General features: G+C 39.4%; 1 protein-coding gene across 1 annotated transcript in view; it reads right to left on the minus strand.

Moving 5' to 3' along the window:
• NCKAP5 (NCK associated protein 5) overlaps positions 1–17,168 on the minus strand; it is a 369,194-nt gene that overhangs the window by 40,555 nt on the left and 311,471 nt on the right. The window contains exons 13-15 of the mRNA XM_054278273.1: positions 13,072–16,916; positions 12,197–12,374; positions 8,054–8,132 (exon numbers count right to left, since the gene is read on the minus strand). Coding sequence (XP_054134248.1) covers positions 8,054–8,132; positions 12,197–12,374; positions 13,072–16,916 — 4,102 coding nt within the window. The remainder of the gene's footprint in view (positions 1–8,053; positions 8,133–12,196; positions 12,375–13,071; positions 16,917–17,168) is intronic.

The raw sequence follows: 17,168 nt of genomic DNA on the forward strand, positions 1-17,168 counted from the left end.
TATTTCTGGGAGAGTAGATGTAATGACAAAGAAGGAAATTAACAGCAAATCACTGTGGCTAACAAGGAAGTGTTGAGCCAAAATATTAATTCTCTGCACAGAGGGAAGACAAGCTAGACAGTAGGCAGCAGCAGAGCTGTAGAAGAATTGGCAATTAGACAAATGCTATGTGTACTATCTTTAAAGTACAAAGAAATGATTTGTCTTTGCCAGACTCTGAAGAAGGTAAGCTGACATAAATTAGAAGACACTAATGGATGTTAGTTTCTTATTATTCACATTGGCAGGGTTCTCCATCATCTTCATGAAAACACAAGTATCAACTAGAAAAATGCACAGAAAGTTTCACTCTGTTATCAGAGGCTCCTCCAGACCAACACTTCAAAACCAGCCCCTGCAGCAATGCCCAAATGCCAAACAGGTCAAGAACACAGCACAGCTGACACTATTCATCCTGTTCTAGTGCTCCAAACACAATAATGGCACTCCTCTCTCAGCTGCCTGCTCTGCTTGTTCACCTTCTCACCCATACAAAACCACACACAAAAAAGCAGGCATTTATTTTAATAAAGTTCCACTGAGAATGTGCAGAGCAACTCAGCAGGAGGAAAGGATATTTAGTCAGCTTTATGCACCAGGGTGAGTATTTGTGATGAGCAAGAGCTGGAATGGAAATTAAGGCTGTTGCACGCTGCCCTGGAAGGGCACCCAACAGCAGGACCACAGCACACCTTCAGCAACACAAATATTGCAGCACAGCAACGTGGGACTGCTGAATGTTCTGCAAAGTCTCTCAAAGAGATGGCAAGAGATGGCACACTGCTCAGGGACAGATGTAGAACAATATCCTTGAAGATTTAAAAAATCTCAAATCCTTGAGATGAGGTCCCCGAGCAGGACTTCCAACCTTAGGGGATGTTTCTAAAACAGGACAGTCAGTTGTTCTTGCAATGCCTACTAGGTATTAAACCAGATTTCCCATCAGTGCTGACTCATTTCAGCTGCTCTAGTTCAGAAAAGTAAGTAAACAACAGCCACAGGTCATTTCAATGGATTTGAAAGATCAGAAAATGAAGATTTTGGAGTAGAAAAGGGGAAGCATAGTGCTTGATAATTGCATGGAAATGAAAATGCTTTGGGGATATTACAAGGAGGCAGCAAATGGCATAAATTTAGAGAGACTGACTGAGATATTCTGGTAAGTCAAAATACAAATGGAACTGCTTCTTATCCAGATGATCTCAGTTCTGTTTAGGCACTTTCAAACATTCATCCTGTCTGTAAAGCGACACCATGGTAGATAAGATCGTGATGGTTTCTCCCATCCTTCAGGACACTTGTGGCATTAGAGTTTGAGCCTTTTTTTGTTTTGAGTTTTTTTTAATGAACAAGTTTGTATCCCAGCATTGCTAGAGGCAAGCAATTTATTTTACTATTTATCAATTCATCATTGTTCTAGCAATTGGGGAACCTATCCCTTTGGATTAACAACCAAGCTGGAAGCTGGTTAGATATGGCAAGTGAGCAGATTTTTAAGTTGCCTGCTATGCTGAACTCCCATTTCAGGGCTCTAGACACTTGCTAAGCAATACAACCAGCACCTACAGATCTAACACCAACCTCTCAACTTCCACATGCACACAGGGCTTGGGAAAACAGCTTTGTAATGATGTGCAAATAAACCCATGCATCCTTGTACCATTGCTCATATAGGGGGTTCATGAAAAATCTGATATCTTATAACAACTTGTATCAAAATGGAACATTTTACAGATGTAAAATAGGAACAGACCCAGGCTGGAAATGGATTCAGTGATAACTGGTTTTGCTTGATGACATTTATAGACAAGCTCAGGTGTAGAGACTTCTAGGCATTCCACAGCTTTGCTGAGTGGTGATGGGGAAGATAAAGCAAACAATTTCCCTTTATCTGAAAATGTGTAAATGAATGATTCAACTCCTACATCAGTTATGATTGCTAAATGGTTCTTAACTTCTATCAATGGCCTGATGAAAGGAATTCATTCTGACAATGATAAATTGTTTTCTCAGGCATTGAGACTTCATGAAAGAGAGGATTTCTTCTGAGGTGAGATGACACAATATCAGTTGAATATTGTTCCTCATTACATGCACTGGAAGCACCCAGTGATTTGCTGAGCATTTAAGCAAATTGTGGCTCATCCCTTTGCCTCTCCACAGTGATGTGGATCACCTTCCTTTACTGAATGCACAGGCTATAACACAATAAGTAGCTCACCATCTCTCCTCTCTCACTTACCCTGTTGCATTTACCTCAGTAATCCATTACAGACCTCACATAATCTGTCTCCAGGTTTTGAGGGTTTCTTAATGTAAATGGGTTTGCTCAAATACATCAGCCTTAATGGACATGCTTTAGGATGATGCATGTCACATTTAATGTATTTACCACATTAATCAGGATTGTTTCCTTCACATCCATTTAAATTTCCCAAGAATGAGAAAACATGAATTTAATAGCTGATTACTTAGTAACCCAGTAAAAACACCCAGTTTTAGTAGTTTGCATAATGGTGGACAAAACCAAGTGCTTGGTTTGGCAGAGGAGGGGGTCCAGTATTTTTTTTTCTCTCACTGGAAATCTGGAACAAGCTTATTACAAGCAGAGGGACTGCTATTGTTTCCAGCAAGCTTTGGAATAAGACATTAGATAATTTATATAACTAAGCACTAAGAGTATGTACATTAAATGGCACATTCAGAAATGAAATGTGAAACATAATTTTTCAATTCTAGTGTTCATCAGATCTAGATTTCAGAAAGAAACCAAGACAAAAAAAAAAGGGAAATGGCACTGGAGCAAGGATCTGTTGGTTAGAAATGGTTATTGGTATGGATACAGAAAGGCTCTGAATGGTAGTCTGGATTTGTGCTTGTCCACACAAGCAGTGACCACCACTTTCAACTAATGCAGGTGAACAAACATGAGGAGAAAGGTGAGAAAAGAAAATGGATCTATTTGTGGGAAAAACACACATAAGAACCAGGAAGAAAAGAGGAGCAGAAAAAAATTTATCTGGAGCACCTCAAAGAATGCAGGCCCTTGTCATAGAAAAGTCTGCTCATGAAATGTGTTTTCTTATTATCACATATATAATTTCACAGTATGGCTACTGAGTGCTGAATAAAACAATATCAGAATATAAAAGCCAAGGTTATCATCTTTAGTATTTGATGCCAATACAAATAATTTTAACATTTCAGTTTTAGTCAAACCCACCTCTATCTGCAAAGTAACATGTTCTTTGCTCTCAATATATCTGTGAAATTGCTATCAAGGAGCTGGCAGCTTATCTATAAACTTGCTGTGAAGGACTTTCCTGGTTTCTACTGAAAATGATCACTTTGATCACTTTGCTACATATAAAGCTTAAAGGAGGGGATTTTAAAACACATTGCAACATATAAAATACTCACTATACTTCCTCTCTGGAACATGAAGCATCTAAGGAATTCTACCAAATGCTCCCTAAAGAAGACAAACCTCAAAAAAGTTTCTTAAAAAAATAAAAAAAGTTTCTTCCTTTTTCTGACCAGATTGCCTTTAAATTACACTGCAAAACCCTTCTGAAAGGTTGTTCTTGGAAAGCAGAAAAAATGATGATCAAACCTGCCATGAGGCAGATGATTATCAAGAACTTTAATGGATTTGAGCACAAGGCTACAGCAGAGCTACAAAAGACTCCCTTGACCTCAGTGTGTGTTTTTGTTCTGGCACAAAGCACCAAAGCCTGTAGTGCACTTTTAATGTTGCTTTAATAGTGTGGAAGCCCAACCCTCTACCTAGCCAGAGACTTTTCAAAACCCTTTTAAGCCTCTGAAGACATTTGCTCTGTATTATCAAGGTTCCCATTTAACACTGGATGAATCCATTTAGAGCCACTGACCTGGACCTCTAATGAAAATTTGACAAATATTGGTTCCAAGTCCTTCTTCAAAGTTTCAAGAATTCTGGCTACATTTCATCTTCATAATCTTTGCCCAGCTGTGAATTTCTCTTGGAATTCTCCAAACAAACAACAGGGTCAATGCACAGTTAGGTAATTTGTTTCCAGGAACAGTGAATCTTTCTGCTGTGGATTCTAATGCCAGCCTGCCCCAGGGATTCAACTCCCCACACAACCTCAGTAGGAAGTGCCTTGTGCTTCCAGTGGAGCAGGCAGTACCAAAAACCCCCAGATGGATTTTGGATTGCTACGATCAATTCTCCTGTCATCAAGTATTTGCTCTCTAGAGAACCCACAAGAAACTTCAGTCTATTCAGATTGTTAAAATCTATTTTATTCTTACCAGTGATGTTATTTTGATGAAAAAAAATCTACTTGCAGTGCTGCCCCTGATATCCAAGCTCAACAGGCTTTTATTATACAATGAATCTGGCCTTTTAGCTCAATCAGTGACATATTAAATACAATATTTGAAACCAGGAGCTTTCCAGTTCAATAAAACAACTCCTTCAGATGAGCTGCCCATGCTTCCACTGAATTTCAGTGATTTAGACCAGAAGAGTTTGATTCACTTATGTTGCTAAGGATGAAATGCCTGCTGGAAACCCACAATGGTAAATAAACACATTCACACATTGAAATATTTATGACAAAAAAGGAAACCCTCTTTCTTTTTACTGAAACCTGAGTGTAAATTTAAGAACAGACTTGAAACTTTCTCAGACATTCTCATCAGCCTATTTAAGCTGAGGCTGTGTTTTGTGTGAAGCTTGAGTATGTCATTAGCAAAAAGCTTATTCCATGCTGACTTGCTCTTCTAGAAAATTTCACCCATTTGGGGTAACAGAAATGGAAACTAGACCCAGAAAAATTATTATAATGCAACTTTCAAACTGGGGGTTGATAAATCACCAAAGTGCTGCTGTCTGAGAAAATGGCACATTCAGTCTTTCCCTTCAGCCTCAGCAGAGGCTCATACCAACACTGAAGAATGATATGATTAATTACAACTAAATTTCCTGTTCATTACAGATACATTCCCAAAAAGAAAACAGCCTGTTAATTTGTGTATACTCAAAAATACTGTTGCTGCATACCCTACTATTCCCATGTGAAGCTGACTGCAAGAATGAATTCTTCAGTAATTAGCATTTGTTTGCTTGTGCCATGGATTTTTGACTTTTCCCTTGAAGCTGTTTATCAATGAAAATTCTGAATGCATTTTAATTAATACAATCACACTTTTCCAGGAGTAGCTGCTAATTTGAAACAGTAGTTGAAATATGAAATATTGAACTTTTTATTGTTTTGTTCCTCTCAAGATGTCTAATTATTACAGTCTGTATGTAAAGGTGTCATCTGGAACTGTCTTGTAAGTTTTTGGGTCATTGTGACAATGGGGAAATTCAAGACAAATAATGACACTTCTACTCCCGTGGGGGAAACAGAATTCTTTCTCTTTGTAAAATGAAGGTGTCTTTTTTATGTTTACATGGGAGCAATACTGTCAGGAGCTTGACACATCATCTGTGCATTCAATAAAGGAGTTTTATTTATAGGAATACTTGAAGACCCTGCTGTACCTGTCTGAGCTGGGGGTTTGCCATGACATGAAGAGGAAGCCAACCTTTTCATCATGTCCTTTCCTCTTAGGCACTTGAGCATTTCCCACTTCATCCCTTTTTCAAAACACAACTGCTTTATTGCAAAGGGCCTGAGGGAAGAGCTCTGAGGGTGACTGGGCTTCAAAGGGATCCTCAGGGGTCCTGGGGTCTGCTGTCTGTGGGGGTCTCTGCTTGCTCACTGACACCACAGCAAAGGCTTCCAGGGTGTAACACATTTTAAAAAAACTTCCAAAATGGTTTAAATATATTTTGAAGAACAACATAGCACAATATAATGACTGCTTCATATGGAAATGATCATGTGCTCCTGAGATATATGAGGAGGGAATTTGTATATAACTGGGCAGTGTTGCTTTCTTTCAACTGAGCAAATCTGAAGAGCCAGCGTAATACTTGAATTGGTTTAGACCAGCAGCTGACAATTAAAAGCCTAGCAACTGGTGTTTTACACATTTTGCGATTCATACCCAGGAGTATCTCACTGTTGGAACGTGCTGAACCAGAATTGTCTCACATTGCACCTCCCTAGAGCACTGATATTAGTTATTAGCACTTGTTTATTGGTTAACTGGGCAGGACTGCTGTCAGTTTAGTTACTTTAGTGACAGCTACACAAACACATGCTTTTCCTGCTGCATAAAAAACATTTTCCCTGCTTAATGATAGCCTTTCTACCTTCCATTCAGCTCTGTTTTCATAAAACCCAGTAGCATAAATGCATTAAAATACCCACAGCAAACTTTGTTTTCTGGGGAAATGGCCTTAATCTGCTGGAGAGTGGATTCAGGAATTAGTAAGAAATTGTTTACTTATAAGGGTAGTGAGGCCATGGAACAGGTTAGTGAGAGAAGCTGTGTCTGCACAGAGTTTCAGCAGGGAAAAAAATCAGTATCTTTCTATGAAAACTTTTGCATCAGAAAAATGCCAGAACCTCTATCAAGGAATTTTAAAAGTATCTGACAACCTGCTCCATAACCACTATGTCCTGTCAGAAACTTGGATTTGGTGCCTGTGGGAGGAGCAAAATATTAATACTCTCAAAAGCCACCAGAACTATCTATTACAGGATGCAATAACAAATAAAATATCAAAATATAGCAACCAATTACACTGATGAACAAGGATACTCTGGAGTCTTTTTACAGAAAAAAACCCCAAAACTCTGCAAATAGTTGTTTGGGGTTTTTTGTTTTTTACTTTATTTTTTTTTCTTTTTCGGTATCTAGATTAAAAAATTGAAACATTTCACATAATTCAAAGTAAAAGCTTTGAGAATTTTTGGTATAGAGGCAAAGTAATTATTTCAGTATGAGGACAAATAATCTTGAGCAATCTTAGGTGAAGTATTCTCTGCTGGGCAATTTCTGGTAACACAAAAGAAATCCTTTATGTACAGCATGAGAGGCATGAATTCCTGTTTGTGAATTTCTGCCAGTGCCTACCACTGACAGAATGCCCTCAGAGTCTTACACTGTACAAAGTTCTTGTTATTCAGCTGTTGTCATGGAGCCAGGTGATGGCTGAGTTCTCAGAGAGGGAAGAGTTTAGGGATCTTTCCTTCAGGTAACACAGCCAGAGTTTATTTGTCTGAATTTGGGCTGTACAAGTCAATGAAGCATGCAAACATTTTCCTACTGCCCCCAAAAGAAATGTGTTTTGACATGATACCTCTGCTTGGACTTGCTGGGTTGGCAGTACCAGTGAAATGAAAGAGATTCTGGCAGGAAAAAATGGAATCAGACTTGAACTTTTTAATGAAATTTTTTTTACTGCAGCCTCTATCTGCAAAGGGAACTTGCTAAAGGTGAATTTTCCTTGTTCAGTCAAGGAACAGTTCTTTATATTGATGACACACGGCTCTAATACAAACCTCAGACTTCTGTTTGGTCCTCCACTGCCTATTAGATATTTTTACATGTAGTAAAATTAAAAATTACTGTGTGCCAGTCACGAGGCAGGGAGGATGGTGCTGCCCTTCCACAGCAAAGGCAACTTTATTTGCAATAACAGCTTTAAGGTCTTTTGAACTGACACCTGTTTGGTGTTCCTTGTGGTTTACTTTATCTCAGCAATTATTCTGCTATATATAATACATTTTATTCTGAATTTTACTAGTTCAAGGCCAGATGAGAGAGTTACAGTATGTCAGTATTATTCCCACTGAAAGTGCCATGCACAACAGCCCTTATGTTAAGCCACTGTTCTTGGAGGCTGAAATGATCTTTCATAACCCAAGGCCCTCCAGTCAAACATTGCATTGACCCACAATTGTAATGGTGTGTAGTCATCTCATGCATTTGATGAAATCTGACTATTTAGGAGCTAAATGGAGGCTAAAGCTGACATAAGGGGGCAAACAAACAAAGTAATGAGAATTAAACATGTCTTTTTTGCAAGAACTGACAGCAATAAAATCCAGTGTAAAATATAATTCTGTACCTATCACATGACTCTGACATGTAGTCCTTGTCATGGTGTCCTCCTCTTCTTCTTGCAGGTTTTCTGTGACTACTTTAGCCTGTACACAGTGCAACAACAAAAGTGAAGAACATCTGTGACTCTGTTTATGCTGCTTCAAGACAAATACAGAATGTTTTGCAGAAATAAATCAGAGTAAAGTTATGTGGCAGCTAAGAGTGGAATATATAACCTGTCTTAGTCTATGAATGATGTCTGACGATAACAACTTTAATTTCATTCAAAATCACAATATGCAGCAATGAAAAATACCCTTGGAAGATGCACTTCTTCAAAATAAAAACCTAATATATGGTGTGGTATCTCTTTAGTTCAGTTTGCAAACACTGAACTTGGGCATTTTTATTTCCACCTCTGTTTAAAAGCATTTATTAGCTAGTCAGAGAGAAAAAAATTCATTTAAGAACACAGTGCACTCTAAGAGCTGTGTGTGGTATTCAAGTTTGTGTTTTTAAAATCCCTCAGATATTCTGGGTTTTTTCCAAGATGTATCCTTGCCCTGCCATTCTGCACTCCTGTTTCCCAGGTGTACAGATAATCTGAGTCCCTTCCTAGCACACACTGAAATCCCCTTCCCTCCATCATGTGCCATCAGTGGCCACCATTCAGTTTCAAGGACATATTTTTCTGCCATGCTCCATAAATCAAACAGGAATAAAGATACTTCCATGGTGATGACAGGAGGAAAGGCAGCACCCCAGAAAAAAATTGCTTTCAATATCTCAGGGATCTTAAATTATTTGCTAATCACTCTGTGCTGTTTTAAACTGCTTCCAGCACGCTCACCATAACAAGAGCACATTTTGTGATCTAAACCACTGGAATTCATCATCATTTGCATGACATATCTTTGATCACAGCGTAAATCCTGCTGGCTGGGTTTCACAAGCAGCCCTGTTGACCTCTTGTGAGCAGCCCAAGTACAACACCAAAGACTTGCTCTCGAGATTTTTAAAAATGAATTTTCATCTCTTAATCCCAAGCATTTGATTACATCTTTTCTTTCTTATGATATGCTTCTCTTTAGGCTGTGGAAAATGAGGAGACATTTGTGACATTTCACAATATTGGGATAGATCCCTGGGTGTTCCCCAAACACACAGCCTGAGCACACAGAGTGCCACACAAAACTTCTGGTGCTTTGGGTTTGGTGCCACATTTCTGCCTTACAAAGTGAAACCCGTGGCTGTTCTAAATCACACAGGGCTGCAATAAAATCACAAAGATGAAATGAAGCAGTACAGGACAAAAATGATTGTATCTCACCTTAAGCTCCAGCCAAGGACATGAAAAAGTGCTGGAGAACATGGAATATCCTTGGTGTAGGCTGAGGTGTTATGTATTTCTGCTGGCTGGCCTTTAGAGCAAAGTGCTTTTTTGATGAACACTAACGGGAAGTGTGTCCCTCTGAAGGTGAATGTACAAGGCCACCATGGGTGGAACACTGCTTTTTCCATAAATCCAGTGCCAGTCCAGCAATAACATCCTTTGCATGAACAGAAATCAGAGGTAATTGGTGCATATGTTATGGTGTAATAGTGCCTCAAGCCTTTACCTGGCACGTCGTAAGAAAAGTGATTTAATCATCAAAAATTAAATAGCTTTTAAAGGAAAAGATTGTGCTAGAAAATTAATGTTAGAAACTGTTCTAGCCAGGATTTAAAGCAGCAGTATATATCTGATAAGCAGTTTGGAAATACAGCAGCTTCTGCACTGAACCGTATGACTGAGTGCACTTTGCATTGTTCAGAAAAGAAAAGAAATCTTCCTGGTTTAGGGCTTTTAAAAAGATTTATGCTGTTTTCTCCAAAAGCATTAATTTTGTCTTTTTATGAGGAAAAAAAAAAGCACAACAGGCCATTCTACTGCATGTGTCTGTTTTCAGTCACAGCTATCTCCCAGCCATTTGCAATCTGCTTCAAAGTGAGCAGACACCAAAGAATAACTGGAAATGATAGTATTAAGATTCATGAACTTTGAATTTAAAGACTTTGCATTGCTTTTCTTTTAGAAGTTTGGAGGACAAGATGAAATACCACATATTGAGGAATCTTAAGGTATATCTCTTTCATAAGTTAGCATTAATAACTGTAAGCACATTTAAAATCTTGTTATTCTGGATGTCATCAGTCTCTTGGCACTAGGTATCTCTTTCAGGAATTAAGTGCCACAGAAAACACAATGTGAAAGTAAAAAAAAAAAGAAACATATAAATGTAACTTAATCTTCAGAAACCACAGAAAAATACTTTGTAACAAAAGAGTGTATGGTGTAGCAGAAGTAATGCCTTTTCACCACAACTAATATGTCCTTAAAAACTAAATAGTATAATTAGCATTTCTCCATTATTTATGTACATTAAGAGCAACTTTGTAGTTCCTTCACAAAATGAAGTGTGTTTCTTTAAGATATACTTCAAAGACTATTATTGCAGCATTTAGAAAGACTTCACAAAATGACAGACAAAAAGCACAGCAAATTATTGCAGCATTAGAAAATAATAAGCTAGAATGAAATTGTAGCAGCAATGTGTAGAGTTTTTGTACTTCTGTACAGCAAAGAAAGCTGTCAGGACCATATTAAATGGGGCATAGTTAAACTGAGTGGCTCTGATAAGGGGCTCTGCTCTGCTATCTAAGTTCTAGATCAGTTGGATTGAATTTCCTGCATATTGCACATTTCCAGACTTTCATTCTCTCTCTTTCCTTTCAGTGACACTACAAGGACAGCCTTAGATATGCTTATAATTTGTGGTTTTATAATGCAGGAGACATCTACATTTTCAAAGAAGAGATGATACCAGAGGAGTCAGGAGGAAAGTTTTCAAACACATTCATTTTGCATATGTTCCCTGTAAGTTTAAAAAAAAAATGACCTTGCAGATGTTCTCAGCAAAGACGTCTGTATTAAAGTAAAAAAAAAAAAAAATTGCCTGAATTTGAAACTATGTATGGAATGTCTTGAAACTATGTATGGAATGCCTTGACCTCAAGCATCTCACCATTAGCCCTAAGCTAGGAGTTTTTTCATTTCCCATTACAAAGCTTTTTGTAATGCTCCCAGAGAATTTGTATTTCAGATTCCCCCAGTTGTGTGTGCTGCACTTCAGTACCTCATTTCTATCAGAACAACAAAAGGAACAGCCTCAGCTTCAGAGCAAGTATTATATGTGGCACAATTTTCCAGGCTGTTTGTTAAAATTGTGGTTATGGTTAATAATAATCATAATAATATGGACAAGACAGCTATCTCAGGACTGAGGAAAGAATAGGGTTAAAGTATTTCTGCTCTCCTTGGGCTGGACTTTAAAACATCACAGGGAAGGTCCTTGCTAGGCAAGGCATTGCTCATTAAATTCTAAGGTTAATTAAAAGAAGCTTCACCAGGAAGGGCACCCCTTCAGCCTGACTTTAGGTAACAGTCCTGGACTCTGTGTGAACATTTCTCAATGCAGTAAAGTCAGACTCCAGCAGCTAACAGAAAACAGGGTAATTTTTCTTCTATGTTACAATATTCCTTCTCCCTGAATAAATTAAATTATCAGGTACAGTTAGTACCTTACTGAAGTATAAAACTTAACTACAGGCCCTTAACAGGGAGATTTTTAATGGCAGAAAGTGAGATGCATGTCCAATGTATGTTTTTGCTTTTGAACATTCCCTCTTAAGTGACAATATTCCCAAATGTGGTCAAATAATTTGCCTTTTCCACATCAGCAGTGTACTTTTTAGGCTTAATGACCTCTAAAATGTTCAGAGGAATGTTTAATACTGGCATGCAATTTTAAGGGAAAGAGTTAAAAATAAAATAAAAAAATAGTCCTATCATTTCACTCCACTACAGTATGATTATAGCATCATTGTGCATGTATCTTCTCAGGAATTGAATTGCCAGCAGAAGCAGTAGAATCTTCATGACTATCTGTATAATGTGGCCTATAGCCAAGCTGCCAACTTTTGTATTAACTCACAATCCTCTAGGTACACAATATCCTTCTATCTTATATATAAACAGTTATTATCCTGCTTGCCTGCAATGGCAATAAGAAACACATCCAGAAGTTAAAAAGAAGGTAATAATGTTTTCATGTACTGAAGCACTTACCAGGGTCTGATTCTGCATTTCCATATCAGCTTTTGTGTTGGTGTTTTTCCTGTGGATTCCTTGAGAGCTGATAGAGTTGCCATGAAGAGAGGAGCCCTGGGAGCTGCCCTTCGACACACTCCTGTAGGAAACATTATTTGATCCACTTTCTGTCTGCTGAGCTGCTTTCTTATCAACTCTGCAGGTAGAGAGTGATTCCTCTGATAAATTGCATTGCCCTTCTTCAATCACTCCACTTTCCCATTCCTTTAATGTTTAAAGTAACCTCTCTGTATCTTTCTGTCTCTAGACCTTTGAGTGATAAATGTTTCTAACTAGCCTTGATCAAACCTGTCACTTGCAATTTCAGGTAGTATATCAATTTAGCCTTTCACATGTGATGATTTGTATTATATTTGGGACTGCTGTGGGGCAAACGTGAAAACATAATATACCCATTGCTAAGTTCTTCTGTGACCAAAGGTTGTGAGAGCTGGAAAGGTAATTAATTCTGACAAGTTACCAAATATGTGTTTTCTGGTTACAGTACAGGAAGATGGAATGCATTAAAACCTGTACCTAATTACCCTCTATATTTACACACCATCTGCCTAGATTCTTGATTTCTGGAATAATTTGAATTATCAGCTTGGATGTAACTCACCTATCTTTAATTTCAAAGACCAATGGTTTGGTTAAAGTAACATGAACAAAATTATCATCTCATTGTTAATGCCTTTTTTTTTTTCCTGTAGAGAATAAAGTCAAAATTGTGCACCTACTGTTTGCTACTGTGCATTCTTAGCACAAAAAGAACATACATTGAACTTCACATCTGGCCACCTGTAAAGCTACACGGACAACAACACATCCCACATCGTGTTCTGGAGTTTTACCTGTTTAAAAGCTCCCTCATGAAGCTGTCTTTTGGTGAGTAGGCAGCTGTGGTAGAACCTCTGACTTGTTCACACTCCATCTCACCGGGAGAGTCTTGGGAAGGCTTCACAATTCTGCTCTCCATGGCTAAAATGTCACCATTGTCAGCTTTCCTGTTAAGCTGATTTTCTATTTCACAGTGCTGCTCGGTTTTCTTCTTTTCTTTTCTTCTCTCTAATTTTGCCTGCTTAATTCCAAATCCTGAAACTTTTGTGTCCTTTTTTTCCACCTTAGTTTTAGGAACATCAGTTTTCCTGCTACTCAGTGCTGGGAGCTTACTCTTTCTGAAGCCAAACCAACTGGCTATAGAAGGCCCAGTCTTCTGCTTAGTCTCCACTGTGGGGGATTTGGTTTGTCCCTGACCCTTTTGCACATTTTCTTGAATGCATAACATGACTTTCTCCTCTATGGTAGGTTGCAGAGATGGAGAACTCAGAAGATCATTGACCTTCTCAGAGGTTTCTGCTAATTTTAAAGACATTTGCTGCCTTCGTGACCTTGTTGCTTCCAGTTTGTGAGGACACTTTACTCCATCGAAGCTTTGGAAGGACAACATTTGTTTGGAAGATACAGTAGCCGAGGCTTCTAACTCCAGTTCTGCTGACAGAACACTTTTCTTACCCAGAGCTTCATGCTTAAAGCTTTCAGTGCTTTTCTCACTCTGCACAGATAGACTGCGTGCGTCTTTCTGAGAAAATGGTTTGCTTCCATCACATTTTGAAGTGCTGTGAAACTGGTCCACTCTTTGAGATGGTCTGAAGGGCAATTTGCTTGGGCTTCCATGCTGGCTGTTGCAACTGCTCATATTTCCAACAGAGCCTTGTCTAGGACAGGAATTTTCTGTGGGTTTACTAGTATATAAAAGAGCCTCTGGTGTCACTGCTGTCCCAGGAGCAGCCTTGATCTGAAGCCCTTCCACGGCTGAGTTCTGCCTTGTAAGAGAATTCCCTCTGTCAGAAGTGTTTGTAATGATCTGAGTCCGTACTTTGCCGAGCCCCTCAGCCCCAGGGGCAGATGGCTTCTCCCCTGTGTGGATGCTGAAACTCTGACTGCGAGCCTTCGCTCCGTTCATGCCCAGCGCCGGCTTCAAGTGCGACTTGCTGCCAGAAGAAACAGACCTCTTAACTAATTTGTTTTCTAATCCATCTCCTCTGTCTACCACCAAGTTGCAGCTTTCATGCGAATGAGCTGATGCTGTATCCATACCAATTCCCACAGCACAATTATTTTTTATTTCACCATCACATCTGGCGTCCTTTAATTCCGCATCCATTGCACCTTTGGTGTTTACACACACAGACTCGCTTTGCTTGTACTTACTGGAGCTCCCATTACTTTTGGAAGCTGCATTTATGCTGTCTTTCTCCTGCTTCCCTGGAACAGTAGAGCTCTTGCGGAGAAGCTGGGGAGATTTGACAAATAATTTCAGTCCTACAGGGAGACGGGTTTTCACTCCTCTCTCATTAGAGTTTTGAGAGGCGTGCGCGGCATCGCCGGCGTGAAGCGGCGTTGACGGGAAATTGTTTACCTGAGACAGCAGAGGCTCACTTGTGCTTATCGTGTGACACTGAGGAGTTGTGGGGAGGATGTTTGGCATCTTTTGTAGCTGATCCAACCCGCTGTCACTGGAAATATTGTTTTTTCTGGAATAAGTGTCTTGTGAAGGAGTTGTTTCCAGTGATGGACAGCCTAGAGAAAAGGACCTGGCTGTTTGAAAATCTGTGCTGGAATACTCACGATTCCTGTGGAGACCCACCTGATTAGGGCTTTTTGGGCAGACTTGCTTTGTGGAAACTTTGGAAAGTCCTTGGCATGCACTGTGGGATTGCTGAGATGTGCATTTATTTTGCACAATTCCTTCTGCATTTTCTTGAAGGTAAGATAATTCAATTTTGGCCCCAGAAGATACATTTTTTGCTTGCATTTCATGACCAGATTGATTATGAAAGCCAGAGTTCACAGTCCCTTTTAATGGAGATGATTTCAGTACATTTTTTGATGTTTCAGTGGGACCAGCTCCTCCTAACTTTACTGCTAGAGGTGGAGAATTAGCATAATTGGGCCGAATCAACAGGGATGTTGACCTGCCTGGAGGAAGCGGTGGGGATGGAGACCGGGCTTCTACAGCAGCTAAATCACAATGAAAGTCTCTGGTTGGAGCTTCCCCATAGCTACTGGGCTCTATAAGGTGCTGAGGCAACAGTGGTGAGGCTGGACTCTGACTCTTTGGGTACTTTGCCCCATCTCCTCTGCCAGGACGTTTCAAGTCAGGCAGGGCGTGGGCAGGGGGCTTTGGAACCTGAAATTCAACTTTTGAATCAAAAGGACGAGGTGGGCTTTGAGCCTTTTTGAATCTTGAAAGCTTTACAGGTGGCAGAGCAGGTGACTTCTCAAGGGCTGTGGGGCCCACTGACAGAGCTACAGGTGCCTCCCCACTCTCAGACATTAGAGTTTTTTGGGAAGAAAATTTACCTCTGCTGGGTATTTTAGTGACATTTGGCTTTTGATTGATTCCTGCATGCACAGTGGAGCTTGAATTGACCTTGTATGATGCATCATACACAGGCTTCACTAGTTTCTGTCGTGAAGCATTTTGCTGTGTCACCCTCCCACAGCGTGAAGAGTCACCACAGGTCAGGGGGACAGCTGTATTTTTATTCCCTGTATTATCTTCAAGAGTATTTTTCCCAGTTTCATCTTCCTGTCTTTCTGAAGCAGTGTAGTTTCTAGCATTGGGTCCTGGCTGCATATCAGTTCTTCCCTGAGGTGTAAGTTCAGTGTATTCTGCACTGGACATAGTTTGTGGCTGGTTGATTGAAATCTCATTTCTTGTTACAGTGACAACTCCAGTTTGATGTGAGCTGAATTCAATTGGCTCACCATCCTTAGCATCGTAAATTACCATAATGCACTCTTCAGAAGAGGTCTTCTTTATAACCTTTTGTTGTTTAATGAAATTACATGGCTTGGGCCTGATGTCTGGGTGAACAGGTATCTGGTTCTCTTCTTTGTCAGTAGATACAAACGGAGAATTCTCTGTGACTTTGAGCAAGTCAGAGGTCTTTGTATACTTCTCAGGAAAGGGAGTTGCTAATAAATCTGAGGGACTTTTCTCATCACTGCTTTCTATATGCAATTCATCCAAGACTTCATTGTCATCAGTGTCTGAAAGCTGAAAATTAAAGTCCTTCCAGCCTGTGTTAGAATGGCTTTGATTTAACTGTAACTCAGGCAGCTTTGCCCTGGTGCATGATTTTGCTTCTGCCTGAAATCCGCTGACAAAACTAGTCAATTTCTCAGGTCTTTCCTTTGAATCAAAAAACGGACTTCTTTCTGGCAAATGTTTCCTGTTAGGATCCCAGTCAAAGAGACTGTCAGAAATGCTATGAGTTAATTTGTTACAATAGGTCCGGCAGTCTTTGCTGGGAACTTCCTGCAGCAATAGTAAGGACGAAGAGTCATCATCTGCATCATCATGGGAATCTGAATCATAAGAGAAAGTTTTGTTGTGTTCAATGCAAACACTTCCCATTTCCATTGGCTTACAGTGAGTCTGTTCGTTATGGCCTCCACACTTAATTCCAGGGGAATATATTCCTTCGTTGGAGTTCATGCAATCTTTGTAGCCCCATTTTGATATTACTGAAGGTGGTTCAAGTAGTATTTTTTGCTCCTGCAATTTTTTCAGCCCTTGTAAGATATGGTTTTCCTTGATTCGAGTTGGAGGTAGATCATCCGCAGGACTTGAGAGGTTGCTTGGGAGCGAAGAACCAATGCTTATTCTTTTATCCCATCTCACGGATGACTGTCAAAAGAAAATAAAAATCACTTGTGTTATAAGTGCTGTCAATAAAAGTGTTACCATTTTGGTAAAGAGATAGAGGAGTTGCATAAGGGCATTCCATTATATTCTTTTCTATTTAAAGCAAAGTTCTTTTTTAATAAAGGATTTTACAGTGGTGTGAAGGCTGCTGTGCATTACAAACCTGTAGGAAGAACAATATGAATGGAAGGATTAAGATAAAAAAGAAGAGCAGTTTGGAATATGAAAGGCAGG

The sequence above is a fragment of the Melozone crissalis genome, unplaced genomic scaffold (genome assembly GCF_028551555.1).
Source record: "Melozone crissalis strain CALT ecotype California unplaced genomic scaffold, PUWL_Pcris_2 ptg000023l_1, whole genome shotgun sequence".
NCBI classification, from domain to species: Eukaryota; Metazoa; Chordata; class Aves; order Passeriformes; family Passerellidae; genus Melozone; species Melozone crissalis.